The 18,752-nt window shown below is 33.6% G+C and overlaps 2 protein-coding genes across 4 annotated transcripts; one reads left to right on the forward strand and one right to left on the reverse strand.

Moving 5' to 3' along the window:
- The first annotated feature begins 3,612 nt into the window (after positions 1-3,612).
- On the forward strand, positions 3,613-6,079 carry LOC114190849. Of its 3 annotated transcripts, XM_028079899.1 has the most exons (5): positions 3,622-3,913; positions 4,267-4,345; positions 4,437-4,468; positions 4,562-4,641; positions 5,624-5,730. In XM_028079899.1, the coding sequence occupies exons 1-4, from the start codon at positions 3,665-3,667 to the stop codon at positions 4,595-4,597; spliced, it is 396 nt and encodes a 131-aa protein (XP_027935700.1). In that variant the 5' UTR covers positions 3,622-3,664; the 3' UTR covers positions 4,598-4,641; positions 5,624-5,730. The 3 variants fall into 3 exon arrangements, 2 of the variants coding, with proteins under 2 accessions (XP_027935699.1, XP_027935700.1); XM_028079898.1 differs by lacking the exon at positions 4,562-4,641 and having other exon boundaries at positions 3,613-3,913; positions 4,437-4,524; positions 5,624-6,079; XR_003605866.1 differs by having other exon boundaries at positions 4,437-4,641.
- An 828-nt stretch (positions 6,080-6,907) lies between these two features.
- LOC114190334 lies at positions 6,908-10,830 on the reverse strand. The gene is made up of 4 exons (XM_028079173.1): positions 10,505-10,830; positions 10,089-10,264; positions 8,548-8,746; positions 6,908-7,542 (listed from the first exon to the last, which is right to left on the reverse strand). Exons 1-4 carry the CDS (start codon positions 10,572-10,574, stop codon positions 7,328-7,330), a joined length of 660 nt encoding a protein of 219 aa, XP_027934974.1. The 5' UTR covers positions 10,575-10,830; the 3' UTR covers positions 6,908-7,327.
- Between the last annotated feature and the right edge of the window lie 7,922 nt (positions 10,831-18,752).

An 18,752-nucleotide genomic window follows, 5' to 3' on the forward strand; every position in this document is an offset into this window, starting at 1 on the left:
AGAAATTAGGGTTCAAATTTTGGGATCTTCGTTTCGACTGCATCATTTGCTTTCGCTCTTATTCATGTTATATTCTTCATCTAGTGAAACATTCTACACCATTATTTCATTCATTACATCACTTAACATCTATTGCAATTCATGCTCAGCGTCTTAGGGCTCATATGAACTCCGGTTATGTGAGAATGTTGACTTACTGATTTTGATTGCATTTTGATGTTTCCTTAGGTTCTGTTAAGTAATAAACATGTGTATTACTTATTTTAAGCAATTAAATTACGTTCCATTCCATTGCATAGTGAATTATCTACCTCATGTTCATCATGCATTTCATCAAACACCTTATGTGCATCATGAGTTTGTGAGGATTTTTCCTCAATTAGTTTGTTGGTTTGTACTTTTCTAGTGGTTTTTAGTGTTTGTGTGAAGCATTAGTCATGTGCTAGGTTCAGTAGGCTATTCAACCATCCATTACAACATTTGGTTGAGCATTTAGAGTAGATTTGCATGGTTCTAGTTTTCAAGTTAGCATAGCTTATAAAGTGTTTAGTATATAAATTTCCCTACCATAATTTTCATATAAATAGGCATCTTTAATTATTCTTGTCCACGGATGGACACTCAAGTTTTCACTATTACTATATTTTAAAGAAAAAAGGGAAATTGATTTTGAATGAACTTAATGCGACTAAAAGGGGATTTGACTCTATCTTTGTGGTTATGGATATGTTTAGTAAAATGACTCATTTTATACTATGTCACAAGGTAGATGATGCAAGATATATTGCTAGACCCTTCTTTAAAAATGTGGTGAAACTTTACAGATTTCCTAGAACTATTGTGTGTGATAAAGATACTAAGTTCCTTAGCCATTTTTGGAAAACTCTTTGGTCAAGGCTGGGAACCAAGTTTCAATTCTACAACTGGTAGCATCTGCTGGTGAGCCAGAGGTGTTAAAGGTCAGGTTGGGGGTTCGATTCCCACTGGCAACAACCCACCCAGTATGAATGGACGGAGAAGGGTGAGGGGTTGGGGTGCATTGGGCTGTAGTAACCTGACAGCCTCTGGGGCCCGAGGAGGGGTAGCCAGGGATGTTACATTTTGCATCTCCAAATTTGGAGACACCTTAGGCTATAAATAGAAGTCCCTCCCCCTTGTAAATTCACTTTGAGATTAGTATAGTTTTGCTGCCAAATTGCTTGTGTGCACTTATTTGTCTCTAAAGTTAAGGTTAGAGCATCCCATGTGGCGTCTTCTAGTCATCCTTTCTTGAGTATTGGCCTAACCTTACTTGAGAGTACTAAACCACACCATTCTACTCACCAAAACACCAAAGTAGAGACCTTTGTAGACACTTGTCTTTGCTTCTGCGCGCCTACAACTATTCATGGAGTCTTCTTCAATGCTTGGAGCATCCTAGCTTGAGGAGGGAATAATCACATGCAGTGTCTACTATTTTATCACATACTTAACATTCTTCTTTGTTCGACCATACATAACATCTACCAAGCCCTTCCACACTTGGTGTCTACCATGTTTACCCACACTTGGTGTCTACTTCATACAACCACACAATGTCTACTAATCACACAGAGTTTACTAGGTTACCCTACGCTTGGCATTTTTCCTCGTCCAACCACATAGTGTCTAGGAAGTACATCTACATATATCGTCTACTGTGTGTAACTACACTTAGTATTTACTTATAGTGTTTGTCATGCTTACCTATCTTTCAAATTTCTGCTAAAACTCTTATACATTTCATATAACCATCACCATTACACACCTCATCTACTACTCTTTTCTACACTCTTCATTTGGTTCTATAATTAGGTTATTTTCTAATTCCTACAACTTGTTTACCTCTCTTATTTGATCAAATACTTAGCATATTACTAGATCCTTATAGCATCTAATTCATTCCTCTTACACACAACTTCTACTCTCTTTCTTCTAGGCGTGTTTCTTCTACTTCTACACTTACTACTTTCCTAGGTCCTTAGCAGTTGTGTATTGATTGGAGATTCAAAAAAGAAATAGCTTGACTTTAATAATATAGGAATGACATAAAAAAAATATCAATTTGTGAGACTTAAAGAGGCTCATATGACCTAGTTTGCGGTGTGAAAAAGAATTATGTCTGATAGGTCATATGAATTTACTTAGTTTGTGGTGTGAAAATGATTTATGTCTGGTAGGTCATAGGGATTTATTTAGTTTGCGATGAAAAAAAGAACTTTGTCTAGTAGGTCATTGAGATTTACCCTATCACATGAGTGGAAATATATTCCTATTATGTATCTTTGTGGTGATGATAACTTGATGAAGGTAGTGTGACAAGTATAGATATCTGAGTCCAATTCAAAGCATGTTTCTTTCAAAAATAGTGTCAATTATATGTGATGATTGATGTCAATAATATCCTGACATGAGATGTAGTAAATGGGTTGATTTTATTAGACACTTGATTCTTGTGTTTATTAAACGAATTAATTGAAATTTTATCAATTAGAGTATATGGATAAGATATGATTAATTTTGTTTATGATTTAACCTATATATTAAAGTTTTTAAAACTTTAGCTTACTCTATGTTATGTATTTGTATGTTTTTTATTAGTGTGATAATCATGTGGTACACATGAGCAAATGATATAACAAGAAAAAAATCTCAACAAAGATAAGCATAGAAGATAAAAAAGAATATAAATATTTATATATTGTTTATATTATTTTCTTTCTAAAAGTTGTATAAATATAATAGGATTTCCAACGAAAAGGAAATTTATTTTAAATTGTAAAGGATACTACAAATATTGTGTAATATTTTTTAACTTAACGAGTAGTGTTACTTGGATGTTACACCTCTTCTCATACTAACTTGATCAATATACTTTAAATGCATAAATATGTTTTTAGTTCCTAAACTTGGACGTTAAATTAAAGTTCGTCATTGTTTCAAACATTGATATATGTTGGTCCTAAACTTAAAAAATGAACGGATATAATTTTTTTAACCCAACAACTTCAATTTTTTTTACGTGTTAAACGACATTCTAGGGGCTTTATTTGAGTTGGAACATGTCAAATGGTGTAAGCAACTCAAACTTCAATATGAAAAGTTGTTTAACATGTCAAAAAAATTTCACATAATTGAATTAGAATAACTATATCCATTCATTTTTTAAATTTAAGGATCAAATTGTATTAAATTTTATAACAATAACGAATTTTAATTTTGCGTCCAAATTTAATTACTAAAATCATATTTAACCTTACTTTCAATATGATTTAATTTCTTAACTTTTATAAAAATACAAATAAACAAATGTATTTATAATGCAATATTTTATTCATACTAATATTATGTATTTTACAGTTTAATTTCATATTATTTAAGATATATTAAGTGAATAAAATAAATTCATTTAATATTTGCAAAATGTTTTTAGCCAGAGATATTTCAGACCAACATGGACAGTGGTTATAACACATTGCCTTAATAAAAGCGTTAAAAAATGTTAATAATTTCGGAAAAAATAAATAATTAAATAAATTATTAAATTAAAATTTGTTACCAATAAATAAATCAATTCCGCTCTTTTTGGCTAGTACTGCCACGCCTCCTATTATTCGGGATTTAAGAAATAACTTAGCGCCTTATCATGTCTCCCGCCATCACCACTCTAACACAGCCGTTATCTCTCGCCGTCACTTCGGCGGCGCGTCCTCCACGGAAGGCGGCGACGGTTAAGACCGACAAAAGGAAAGGGCAAACAAGCCTCGGCTTCGGCGGCGACAAGAAGGAAACAAAGTGGCACTGCGTGGAGGGTTGTGGGGCATGCTGTAAGCTACAAAAGGGTCCTTCTTTTCCTTCTCCTGAAGAATATTTTGATGACCCTTCTGATGTTCAGGTCCATTTTCTATTTCTATCTTTTTTGTTTTTCCAAAAATCCAATCAAATTAACATGTACTAGGTTAATTAGAGTGGTATTGAATTCGGTTTCCTTAACCATGGTTTCACTATATTTGTAGACGAAAAAATGCAACTGAGAGAAAAATTACTAGTTAGGTTCCGAGATAGAGATTAATATAAGTCATAGTGATTGAAAAGAATGGTAGATACAACATGGTCATAAAAAAAGTTCGAATAGATTGTTTATTCTTTTATTTTTGTCACGTGTGATGTGATATACTGTGAACTGAGCTATGAACATGCCATTTACTGTATCTAATTATTTATCTGTGTTACTGTGATGGATTTCAGCTCTACAAAAGCTTGATAGGAGCAGATGGATGGTGTATTCATTATGAGAAGAGTACTCGGAAATGTTCCATTTACCCTGGTTGCTCATAATGCATCTCATTGTTGATGTTTGAACTTGATGGGAATGTTAGGTTTAGAGTTTAACTTGTCATTCATTTGTTCTTCTTCAGATCGTCCTTATTTTTGCCGTGCGGAGCCAGAGGTGTTTAAATCTTTGTTTGGAGTTAAAGAGAAGAATTTCCACAAGGAGGCCTGCAGGTCCACCATTCTCACATTTTAATTATGTTTTTTTCAGAAAGAATCGAACTATAAGATTACAGGGAAATGTTAAGAAGTGGACTTCCAATAACACACTCTCACACGCCTCACGCCGAGGTATATACATATCGAATATGAGATTAAATATTAATAGATAGTCCGATAGCGGGTAAAACGATAGACATAATAAATAACAAATTTTGTTATGTAAGAAGTGAACTTGCAACAGGGAATTTTTCTTGACCTATAACCATAAATGAATCTACCATTCAAAACTGAATGGTGTTTGAATATTAACTTGTTTCACATGCACCCTAGATACTTTCCCTCTATTTAGTCCAGGAATCTGTTTAGTCTCTAATGGCTTTAAGCAATATAATGGGTAAAGATTCTCATGAATTGTGGTATTGGAACAATTCTAAGTTTTTATTTGAAGCCTTTACAAAATGTTGGCTCCTTGAGATTCTATTTTCACTCTTGAAGCTGGAATTACGTGCAACTTTGTGTCAAGATTTGCTAGTGAAGCTTCTAGGGAGCTGGTTATATTTATGAGAAGTTTCTGTAGTATCTCTAGTTGTTCACAGTTAATTATTAATGTATGATAAGAAAGAAAGGCAAGGCCTATACACAATGAACTTAACTTTTGTCAACATTTGCCTTTATTTGGTTTGGGACTAATGATGGGTTGGAGCTTTCGAAACGATGGTGTTGGCATTATAAATTCATTATAACATTGCAGTATGGTGTAGTGTAGACAAAGTTTTAATTGTACTAATAAGAGCCCCATCTTTCCCTTGGAGTTGTGACTTCGGTATATGCTTAAACCTGAGGAATAAATCAATCATTACTCCTCACAATGGAGAAGAGTTGTTCATACATGCTGAATTTTGCTAAAGCAGAACTCATATTTCAAATTTTGTTACATTGCCCCATATTTTTTGTTGACCTTTTTGCAATTTGTTCACTGAATTTATTGTTTAAAAAACTGGCAAAAATTATTAAGCAGAACATTTCCTTGAAGGCCGAAGCTATTTTATCTTGAAACAAAGGCACCCAAAGAAGTGTGTTTCTCTTATCCAATCTTCTTTCTTTCTTGCAGTTTCTGCAGGGACACGATTAAGGCTATTTATGGTTCCAATTCAGAGGAACTTCATAATTTCAACTGCTCAATAAGGAAATCTTCTAGTTAGAATTTATGGATTTTGGACTCGTAATTTCTCAAGATATCTCGTCATTGCGTCCATTGATTATTATGCTGGTGGGGTTATTCTTGTTTATAACTTCTGATATATGATTTGTTGAGGTCATGCATGTACTATCTGAATCTACAAAGTACAGTCTAGCAACAGTGGAAAAAATAGAAAAAATATACAGATAATGAATTTTGTTGGGAATTATTAAGCTTGTCAAGATCATGTTGGTATGACAAACAAAAATTTTCTTAGAGCACTATGTTTAGAAATACTTTGATTATGATGGTTGAGGTTTCCTAAGCCTCTTTCTTTACTTCTTGGTTAAAGAGAAGTAACTACAAGCAGGTTGACAATTCAAAGCAGCATCCGTGTTCTGATTGCTAAATTACAAGAACTTTGGAAATGAGCTTAGATGAATGCCGTAGAAAAAAAATATATATATATATAAAGAAATTGGGTGTGTATAAAATGTGATGTGTTATATATAAATATACCGTTAATTTTATAAACCACAAATAGATGGACTTAAAACATAAAATAAGTACAGATTTGGCACTTACCATGAACCTATTTGAAATTAGAAACAGTTAATTATTATCATTGTATTGGTTTTACATTTTTGTAACTTAAACATTGTCATTCATTTGTATATTTCTCATTGATTATGATAATTGTTTCGAAATTTCATTTTACTAAGTTCAATTTACTTTTGTAAAGGATAATGAATTATTTAATACATATCTCTCTCCCACATATGCTTTATTTTCTTTCACGAGATATTTAACATTATATCAATCTACTTAGATCAATGTATAACAAATAACAAAATTGTTTATTGTTTTCAATAACCAAAATATAAAATTTTACTCATCTTGAATTATTTAATGTAATATCACCTCCACTAAAATACACTTTGATTTTACATTAAAAAAATAGAACTAAATGCATATTTCACCATAAGAAAGTAAAAATACATACCATTTATGATTTTTTAAAATGCATAATATCCTTAAATTCTTATAAATCCTTTCAATTATTATGATTTGAAATTTCATAAATTGTTTAAAAACTAAATTACAAAACCCTAATTATAAAAGTGTTTTAAAAAAAAATCACTATATTCTTTTCATAATCTATTAAAATCTAAGTAACTCTTTCATAAAAAAAAAAAAAAAAAAAAACAAACAAACTTGAGATTGAATACACCCTAATGGTGGGTGTTACTGACTTCCTTTGAGTGATCAAGTACAAGAATCTACACAAACTCTGCGAAATGCACAAGAATCCTAAGGCCTATGAGAATAATGGTCATTCATGACCTATTTATTTGTTTCCCTTATTTATATTAGATCGCCGAGCTAACCTAAAATACGACATTTTGTTTATTTTGCCTCAGTTACTATTAGATAGCTGAGGAAACCTAAAATATGATTTGCAAAGTAGCCTTCTGTCTTATGTACAAGTGGATTCGAACATTGACACCTTTCTTTCCACCATGATGAATATCTATCTCCTATCAAACCAGAACAAAATAACTTTTCGTCGTTTCGTAAAGACAATAGCGGTGGACGTATAATGTTACACGACGAAATTTGTTTGCTATCGTTATTTCATATTACAGTGCCAAGCCCCAGCTCATCCCCAATTTCATCATCATCTTCAAATAACTTCAAAAGCCGAGCCTGGTCCTGTTCCCTAATCTTCTTTTCCCACAACTTATATGCACCCACCACTCCAAGAATCAGTATAATCGAGACCAAAACACTCAGCAAAACCACAACAACTATATGCATTCCTTTTCCATCATCATCATCATGCTCATCAACTACAGAACATGAAACAACTAATTTTGTTAATATATAAAATACACTGAAGGGAAGCAAGTAAATGAGAAACAATGCAAGCACACCAAGCATATAATAAAATTTAAGTCCTATACATGAAAAAAAAAAAAGTCTAGGAGAGAGGGAGGGGAGATTGTGGATATTTTTCTCCAAGATTAACAAACTAACTTACGAAAAAATCCTGAAAGATTCGTTCACAAATGCAAGGAAGTGGAACAAACTAAATTCTGGCACACCTAGTAATTCCACAGGTTGAACCGTTAAAAAAGATTCAATCTTAAAAATAAAATAGTTATGATGAAAAAAATATTTATTTACAATAAAAAATGCTATCGTTAAATCTAAAAGGTGTTAATCCTACTAGCTTTGGTATCATTAGTTACTAGTTAGCTCATAAGTTTTCTACTCAAATGCTATTCCAACTATTGTTTATCTACCTTTACATAGAACAAAAGGTGCGGAAATGCATTTAGTGTAATTAATTCTTCAACTCAAATGCTTGGGTACCAAGAGGGCACTTCAATTCATCTATACAACAGATAGATGGATATATATCTTTTATTTTTCTATCTACATATGACGCTGAATAAGAATAGAAAAGACATTAAACCAAAAAAAAAATCCATGAGTTGGTGGCCCAATTAACAAATTTGCTGACAACACTTTCTGGGATTATGCAACTTTTGCCAATAGACGGGCGTTTGCACAGTAAACATAAAATGGAAGATAAACAGAACAATTTAGTTTATTAGTCTTATTATGTCTGCTAACAATCAGAATTAAAAGGCTATTGACATAAATGATTCTCTTAAATGTAAGCAATAAATAGTAGAAAGAACTACAGATCAAAAGAATCATTCATACCGATTGAAATGAATTGCTTTTGAAAATTATACAACTTTTGCACTTGCGTCTCCTAGGTCACAACATTTTTTCAAATAAGTGGTAATAAAGAATCTCTAAAGAAAAGAATTGCAAGTACTCACCAGCAGCAAGTGATAAGCACTCTGAACACAGAAAAGTAGCAACGAATTGATTTTCCTTGAACCGAATATATTCACCATCAGGTGCAGTAAAGTCAGATGGACAAAACTCCCATTCGTCAAATACATCGTCTGAAGTAATGCTGTCCTCCTCATAGAATCCACACCGCTTGCATTTTTTACTTGTAAAGTTGCTTAAAGGCTGAGAGTACAAAGCAAAACCCAAGTATTAGCATAAACAGTAACACATGCAGCTCAAATGTGAAGGTACTTGGAATTTAATGACTGAGCTTTAGGTTCCTAACCAAAGAAGTTCCACAAAGTTCAAAATTTAATCCACAAATTGTACAAGAACTTAGATCAAAACAGAGTCAGTCCCCTTGAACAAGAACTAAATAAACAGTATATGGTTAAACTTATTATTGTTGGAAAATCCAAGTAAGTCTAAAATTCACATACATATAAATGAGAAAATTGAACACTATATAAGAATGAAAACTGATAAATCCATTGTCTTAAGGTTTTGGATTAGAGATGATAAATCTCTTGTGTGAGTTGGGTTCATGAGTCATTGGTGTTGTGTCTTCCCGGTGACCTTCCCTCAAAAGACCCATCAATAGTACTAGAGCCGATGGTTAATCCCGGTTACCAGCTAAAACAACTCTCTCAATTGGAAGTCTTCATGACAGAAGGTCAGGTAAGCGTTTTCCATTATGATGAATAGGCGGTACAAGTGAGGGATACTCGTGGTTAGCTTGAGAGGAAAGTACCAATGTGAAGGGACTCATACTTGAAGAAGAGAATGTTGGGAAATCCAAGTATGAGTCTAAGTCTACATTGAATAGAGCTAAAAAAGTTGAACACCATATAAAGAGTTTTCCATAATATTTTGGGTAAAGGTAGTGTCAATCTCTTATGCGTGGATTGAACTCTTGTCTCATTGATGTTATATCTTTTGAAGGCCTATCAATTATGTTGTCTCATTTGGTGAAATAAGCAAGTGGTCAAAACTTCCCTTAGGAGACATCGTCCCTATTCCATATACGTGTGTATTTGAATTCACATTATACCTTGTGAATTTGACTATTTTCATTTCAATCTCCATTAAGAATTTAATTTTTGTTCTATTGAACATTCAAAACACTTTTTTTTTCGTCTAACTACACTGTCATTTGATTTTTGGCGTCTATAAGATGGCGTGGTCGTTAATTCCAACTTATCATCTCCAACTTGTTCATTAACTTGCACTTCCAATCATGTCCAAAAGCAAGTTGATTGATGAGTTAAAAGGTGATTGAAGAAGGTAAGAAAGAGTTGATAGATAAGTCTAAAATGTCATACAAAAATCAAATGGGAGCAGAATACTTTTACCAAGATAAAAGATATTTCGATTTCTTAAGATAACGAAAATTCTATTAGGGACTCAAATTACGAGTTGAATAAAACTTAATTAAAGCCTACATAAAAAATAACAGAAGCAAGAATTAAGACATAAAAGTAGCCCACTGAAATCCTAAAAGGAGAGAAAAAACTGTATAAATAACCTGCCAAGATTCTTCACCACTGAAAGCATACAAGACATGTGATTTCCTGACATCAAGAAGCACGGTCTTGCTTTCCCCTTTGCACAGGAAATACACAGTCGTAGTGGCTTTCAGCCATTCGTGCGTTTTAAAAACCTCAATTGATCTCAGCGACACAACTGCACATAACGTTGACCCTGTGCAAAACAAAAACAACAAAGCACATCCATTTATACACATACACAATTTACTTAATTTGTTGTAGTATTTAAAAAATCCCACATATATCAATCCAGGAAAGCATTATAAGTGCCAAAGTTCCCCGAACCGAATAATCGCACGCTTTATGAACGAAAATGTTTGGTCAAAGAACTAGTAGACAGATTACGAATTAATGAGGAAAAAGAAAAGCAGTTAATTCGGGAGAAAATTTTTACCTTGAAAACAAGTGAAGAATATCGAAGAGATGAAAAGGAGAAGAGAAACCCTAGAATTGGGATTCACCATGGCGAGAAGTGGAATGCAAGAAAATGGTTATTCTTGGTGGTTTTGGAGTGCGCGAGACTGACCAGGTCGTCCCGTCTGGTCTACGCAACGTGAGCAATACGCACATGTCAACGCAGCCGGAAGAAAACCGGGAAGCAGCCACGTCACTGCCGGCGAACCCTGCCATTGACTTGGACCCTGTACTCATAGTGTGACCAGTGGCTTCTCCTCTACTTGTCAAATCAGTTGAGGGTGTTTCGGCACCTGGAAATGTAACGCAGCTTCGATTTATTGTTTTCCTTCGCTAAAACATTATATGTATTATATTGTTTTATTTTTCACGAGTTAAAATTTAATTATTATATAGGTTTTATTACATTACATGTTAAATATATATATATATATATATATATATATATATATATTTTATTTATTCTTATGTTATCTTTTAGATTTAATACTAAAGGAATTTGATTTTTACCATCGATGGAAACGAATAGTGGAACATCCCATTTAATTAATAACGTAATTAAAAGAAGCGTCACATTAGAATAATATCTTAGTCCAGTCCTGAAGTTTAAAAGTAACTTCATTCAACCAACCAAAACGCGTAACGGTGCCAAAAGAAACAGTTACAAAATATTCTACACAAAACAACTTGAAATGTAAGGGACAGATGCTACATGGGTCGTGGCCCTAAAAGAAAGATCATGGATCAGGATCCAGCCCAAGCGAGCTACGCAACAGAGTCACCATTCCCCTGTTGACCGCGAGAATCTCTTGTTTCTGCTCACATCAATAATTTGATGATCATCGCAAAAGAGAAGAACCACACACAAGACAATCAAACAAGCAAAGGGTAAGCTAGAGCCAAAACCATTTCATTAATGATATCAGATACATATTCACAGTTCATTATACACACATCACACAAGCATGTTACAACCTTCCAAGCAATACACTAAGACTCGACTCAACTCATTCGGATACATATAACCTGGTCGGATTCAGCAGATGCTTGCACTTGTGGTGGATACCTCTGCTTACCCCTGAGCTGCTCACCCCCGAGCTATGTGTTACAAGTGTTACAATGAATCAATTTTCCCTCACCACAAGGTTAGCCCTTAATGAATTTCAGGACTCCTACTACTCTCACCACAGGAGTCAGTCCGCTCTAGGTGAGACTAACTGACCCCTTAGAGTGTCAGGATGCAACCTTACCTTGAATCCTTACCTAGTTATACAGATGGGGCACCACCATGGACACCCACTAACAGGGGCCATGGAATTACGTCTTGACTACTGAAGTACGACCTGAGAATCTCACCTAGAGATCCCAAGGAATTACGCACTGACACGGACCAAAACATATGCACAAAACCAGGTAATATTTATCATGCATGTATAAAGATCATGTCAACCCTCATAGCCAATCCCCTTTCGTGTTCCAGGTCAAATTCATACCAACTCGTCATACTCCACTCATGAGTATAGGGTGTCAACTCATCTCATTACCATGTTGCATTCATAACCAACCAATCTCATATTCATTACATGCCAAGAATTTGTCCAAGTTCACCACTCACAACTCATACACCCTCCCATTTCATGCATACTCATTTATTTCATATTTTGACATAGCAATACAACCAAACATGTATGTAATACCCCAAACAAGGATTCCAAACAGTACCCACACATCCTCTCGCCCAACCCTCGCTTAGGCCAGAAGCCCTCGCTCAGGTGAGAGGGGTCCTCTCGCTTAAGCGACAAGCCCTCGCTTAGGCGAGATCGCGACAGAGGCGAATGAAGTGTTTCTCGCGTACTCGCTTAGGCGAGGCTTCCCTCGCCTGAGCAAGCCCACTCCTCGCCTGGGCTACAACTGCAGCAACCCATCCTCGAACTCCCACGCGAGCTCGCTTAGGTGAGCGTCTCTCGCCTGAGCGAGATAGCACCTCGCTCAAAACTAAGACCCTCCGCCTGAGCGAGAGCTCGACCGCGATCTGGGGTGGGTTCTCTGCAAGTCTCGCCTAGGCGAGACCAAGTCGCTTGGGTGAGAATGACAGACCACGCCACTGTTCAACCTGCATCAGCTATATTTTCGCACCCAATAATATTTCCAGCCATCTCATACGTTCACAACAACATGCAATTTCAATCAATTACGATACAAACACACAACCACAGAAAACGCATCACATAACCAGAGGGTTCTAGCTTCCCTTACCTGGAAATAAGCTAGCAAGATATCCCGACGCGCCCTCGACATAAAACGTAAGAGCGCAACAGCTCAAGGAAAGAAATAAGTGGCTGGAAGGAAACCAAGAAATAGAGTAGAATGAGTTATCGAAATGAGTCTCACAGGAATGCCACAGTAGAGTTAGTGGAAAGCTACTACGAGTTCGGGAATAACTTACATGGAGTGGAAAAGTCGAAGTTCGCTTGGAGTGGGTGACGGCTAACCCTAGTAGAGCTCTGAAACAGAAGGGGGCAGTGTTTAGGTTCAGATTTGCAAAAGTGAGGCTGAAAGGGAACCCTAGCAGCTTTAGGGCCTTAACACCCTATGTGCCACCCTTTAGGCGCAACAGATTAAGGCCAACCCTTAAACATGAGGGCAAAAATTTAAAATTGGGCCTTACAAATAGGATGCAGAGAGTAAAATAATTGAAAACAATTAAAAAGGAATCTGATACATTGGCAACTGTTTTCTAATAATTTTTTATTGTGTTTAATTTAAATTTATATTTGACTTAAATATATATTTGGTCTCTATTTTTGTTATTTTTATTCAATTTGATCTCTATTTTCGTTGTGTTCAATTAGGTCCTCATTTTTGTCAAATTATGGTCAATTTTATCTTTTTCACTAACGGTGTTTAAATAGTTAATGTTTGTGAGCAGTACATGTTACGTGTCAGCTCTTGGTTTTTTTGTTTTTTTTTTTTAATTTTTTTAATTTCAAAAAAATTGTCCATGAGTCAACTCACAATTATGCCACGTGTCAATGCTAGTGCCACATGTTAATTTATGGATGTATTATTTCTTTTTGTTCAATTAAGTTTCGATATTCGTTATTTTTGTTTAATTCAGTCCCTATATTCATTATTTATGTTTAATTTAGTCCCAAATTTTGTTAAAATAGAACCATTTAATTTTTAAAATTGACATTATTATTAGTTATTTCTTAAATTCAATTATAAATTATAATATTTAATTCTAAATTGAATATAATTTTTAATTCAATTGTTAAATAGAATATAATTATCTAAATATTATTAAAATATAATTATTAAAATTTTAAAAATAAATATTAACATTTGTAAAATTCACATTTAAATTTAAGGCTTAAATACCTTTTTCGTCCTCATTTTCGTAGTGTTTGTTGCGGATGGTCCTCATTTTGACAGAATGTTTAAAATGGTCCTCATTTTTACCGAATGTTTAAAATGATTCTCATTTTCGCAATTCGTGTTTTATACGGTTCTTTTCTGTGATGCCATTTAAATCAGTAACGGAGCACTGTACAAGTGGAACTGTTTGTATTACATTGCATTGGAGTGTGTTACGTGTACCTGTACAGTGTTTTGTTACTAATTTAAACGGCGTCACAAAAAATGACCAAATAAAATACGAATTGCGAAAATGAGGACCATTTTAAACATTCGGTACAAATGAGGACCATTTTAAACATTTTGTCAAAATGAGGACCATCCGAAACAAACACAACGAAAATGAGGACGAAAAAAGTATTTAAGCCTAAATTTAAAATATTTAATATTTTTATTACATTTTAGATATTAAAATCTAAAATATTTTATATTTAAATGTTAATTTTATAAATATTAGTTTACTTTTCTAAAATATTTTGAATATTTAAAATATTTTTATATATCAATTTTAAAAGTATTTTAGAATATTCTTATAATTTAGTGTCAATTTGAAAGGGACAAAATTGATTTATTTTAACAAAAATTGGAACTAAATTGAACAAAAATAACAAATATAGAGACTAAATTGAACAAGAAAATAATACTACCACAAATTGACATGTGACACTAGCATTGACACGTGGTATAATATTGACTTGACACGTGGACAATTTTTTTTTGAAATATAAAAAAGTTTAAAAAATTTAAAAAAAAAGTTAAAAAAATCAAAAAAGCCAGGAAATAACACATAACATGTATTATTCAAAAACGTTAACTATTTAAACACCGTAAGTGAAAAGGACCAAATTGACCATAATTTGACGAAAATGAGGACCTAATTGAACACAAAACGAAAATAGGGACCAAATTGAATAAAAACAACAAAAATAGGGACCAAATGTATATTTAAGCCTTTATATTTTATCAAATAAATAAAAATATACGTAGAAAATAGAATTGTGGGCTTGATGGTAAGTGAATAATACTTTTTCGCAGTATAATAAAATGGAGACAATTTTATTTTAAATATATATATATATATATATATATATATATATATTTTGAAAAGTAAAATATATATTAAATTTCCTTTCTTTATAAATATATATAGAGAGATAGATTAGCTAAAATTTATTAACAATTTTAATATAAAGTTTATTGAAATAAAAATATTAATTAATAGGAAGGCTTTTAAAAATGCATTTAATAGTTTTACTAAGAGTTGTATTTTCATCAGATTTAATTGAACTGTCTTTGAGGTGGGCTTACCTCATTGTTAACATGTGATCGAGTCCCGAATTATCACTAAAGAGAAATCCACCTATAAAGACTCTCTCATGCTCATGTCACTAAAAAGTTTTTAGTGAATATTTGTTAATAAAATTAATTATGAGATGAGATACTTCTTGTGGTGACATATATTTATAGTCTTTTTAGGCCTACCATTAACCGGTTAACAAGTTCTATTATTGTTAATGGATTTTGTTTATATCATATATCTCATAAATATTATCTTCCCCGAATTTTAGGGAGGTTAATATGTCATATAGATCACACACTTGGATCCTATGTTTATTAAGCAGTTTTAGGTATGTCAATAATAATAATAATATTGTAAATATGGGTTGGTTTGGTACATAAGTCGAGTTGTACTCGTTACTTAGCCTTGATAAGTGATCTACTACAAGGTTCTCACTTTTGTTTTTTATCTTTGATGGTCAAATTGAACTCTTGTAGTAGAAGAATCCACCTTATTAGTTTAGGCTTGGAATCACTTTTGCTCATGAGATATTTGATAGTTGCATGGTCAGTGTAGACTTTTATTAGTGACCCAATCAAGTATGTTCTGTCCTTTTCTAACCTAAAAATAATTGCGAGAAACTCTTTTTTAGTTGTGACATAATTCACTTGAGCTTCATTGAGTACCTTGCTGGAATAATGAATGGTATGAAAGTGCTTTTCTTTTCTCTAGCATAAGACAACTCCAACTAAAAAATTACTAGCATCATATGTCAATTCAAAACCAATTTTTCCAGTCTGGTGCAAAGATAACTAGAGTCGTGCTTAGCTTCTACTTGAGCATTGAAAAAGCTTCTAAGCACTCTTCATCAAAAGAGAATTTTGATTCTTTGAGCATCACATTGCAAAGAGATTTTTCAATCTTTGAGAAGTCTTTTATAAACCTTCTATAGAATCCAATATGTCCAAGGAAGCTTATGATTCCTTCAATATTGTTTAGAGGAGGAAGTTTGGCTATGATGTCCACCTTAGCTAGATCAACTTCTATGCCTCTTTTTTAGAGATTTTGTGGCCAAGTACAGTACTTTCCTTAACCATAAAATGGAATTTTTCTCAATTGAGCACCAGGTTGTGATGAGTCTCCTTAGGCGTGTGGGCTAGAATGAAGACACTCCGTGGAGGATTTATGTAGAAGCAATTGAAGGAAAAGAGGATAGAGTGTAGCGGCTTGGGTGGTGATGGATAAACCCTAAAGAGGTTGGGCCAACTTTAGAGGAGAAAGGCTAGAAGAGCTTCTTGAAGAATACTCTAGCTAGGTGACTCTCAAAGGAATGTTTGTGGAGTGATCTCAACATCATAATATTACACATTCAAGAGTAAATTTACAGGGGGGAGAGACACCTCTATTTATAGCCTAAGGTATCTCCTAATTTGGAAAAGCAAAACCTTAAAAATTCTAACTTTGACTAGTTTGGAGACCAAACCAAAATTCCTCTCCAATAGGAGAAGGACATATGGTCACTTAAGAAGGCGGGAAAAACTCTCCATTCCTAGAGTGCCATGTGACCACTCAAGAAGGTGAAAAATACTCTTCATTCCTCGAGTTCTATGTGGCCACTCAAGAAGGTGGAAAATACTTTTCATTCCTAGAGTGTCATGTGACCACTCAAGAAGGTGAAAAAATACTCTTCATTCCAAGAGTGTCATGTGACCACTCAAGAAGGTGGAAAAATACTCTCCATTCCTAGAGTGTCATATGGCTTGATCATGCCTTCCTTATTGACCTAGATGCAACTTAGCCTAGACTTTTGTAATTGGGCCTAATGGATCCAATTGCAAAGCTAGGTGAATTATGATCTAAAATTACTTCTAGAAATTTATTTTAAAAGCATTGCCTAAATAGTTAGCCTAGTTGAAATCTAAACCAATGAACTTTTAGGAAGCTTGATGTCCTCTTTGGGCCATGAGATAAGCATTTGGGTTTAGGCCCATTGTGGTCTTGAAACTTTTAAGCCCATGAGAGAAGCATAGTGATTGGCCTTTGATTGGGCCTATGGTTAGGCCCAAGTCATCAGAAACTTTGTTGAGGTTTTCTAGGCATGATTCAAATGATTATCCAAATACTGAGAAATCCTCCATGAAAACTTCTATGCATTTCTCTACTAAGTATGAAAAGATTGCTAGCATGAATCTCTGAAATGTGACTAGAGCATTGCACAACCTGAAGGGAATCCTTCTATAAGCAAAAACTCCAAATGGATAAGTGAATGCAATTGTTTCCTGATCTAGTGGATCCACGACTATTTGATTATATCTAGAGTATCCATTTAGAAAACAATAATAGGCATGTCCAAATAATCTTTCTAGCATTTGATCCATGAAAGGTGGTGGAAAATGGTATTTTCTGGTTGCTTGATTCAATTTTCTATAGTCAATGCACATCCTCCACCCCGTGACAAATCTTGTAGTGATGAATCCCGTCCTAGGGGTCCGCATCCTATAGGCCATGGTTTAGACCAATCTTTATTTGTTTGTTTTTAATTAGTTAAATAAATGTATAGGTTAGTGAATTGTGTGGTGTATTTAGCATTGTCATTGGGCTTATATTCTGGCCCATATATATAAGTGTCTTTTATTCTTTTCCTTGTATTTGTTTGGTCCACTAACATCCCATAAGCCCAACATCAATCAACAACGCATTCCATCCTTCAATAGCCATCATGAACGTAACCAACGTATAACTCAACGTGAAGTGTGAACCTTTGGGTTGAGTCTTCCAGCAACCCATTCACTTCTATCACGTGATGTTTTCTCGTCAGAGTGTACATTGGTATGGAGTAGGAACGCGCCTTCTGTTGGGCCAACACTAGAATCAACTAGAAAACATTACATAAAAATAAGGAACTTAAAAAGGAATTAGTTATGACCTAGGAGAATATAAGAAAACAACCCATAGAAATAGATAACAATAAAATAGAAGGAATTGAGGCAAAAGATGTTGTATTAAGGAAAATTCTAGGTTAAATTACTCTTTTGGTCCCTCTATTTGTCAAGTAATATTAGTTTGGTCCTCAAGTTTTTCGTTGTCTCAATTTGGTCCTCATTCTCTTAAAAATGATTCAATTTGGTCCTTGCCGTTAATTTTGACCAGACGGTGTTAAAGTCAACATCATGTGTCAATTTCTGGTTTTTTTGAATTTATTTATTTATTTATTTATTTTTTTACACGTGTCACTTGACAGTTATACCACGTGTCAAAGTGACTCAATTTGGTCCCTATATTTGTTTTTAGTTTCAATTTACTCCCACTTTTTGTAAAAATGAAGCAATATTGTCCCTCCTTAAATTGACACTCAATTTAATTTTTGTATACAACTTATGATGATATTCTTAATAAAATTGGCATTTTTATTAAATATTTGTAGAAATATTTTTAAACAAGTTTTTTTTAGTTTTATTATTAAACAAAGTTAAACCCCAAACTTAATTTCAAAAATTAACAATTTTTTCATCATATATAAAGGCATCAAGTG

The sequence above is a fragment of the Vigna unguiculata genome, chromosome 7 (assembly GCF_004118075.2).
Source record: "Vigna unguiculata cultivar IT97K-499-35 chromosome 7, ASM411807v1, whole genome shotgun sequence".
In the NCBI taxonomy this organism is placed as follows: domain Eukaryota; kingdom Viridiplantae; phylum Streptophyta; class Magnoliopsida; order Fabales; family Fabaceae; genus Vigna; species Vigna unguiculata.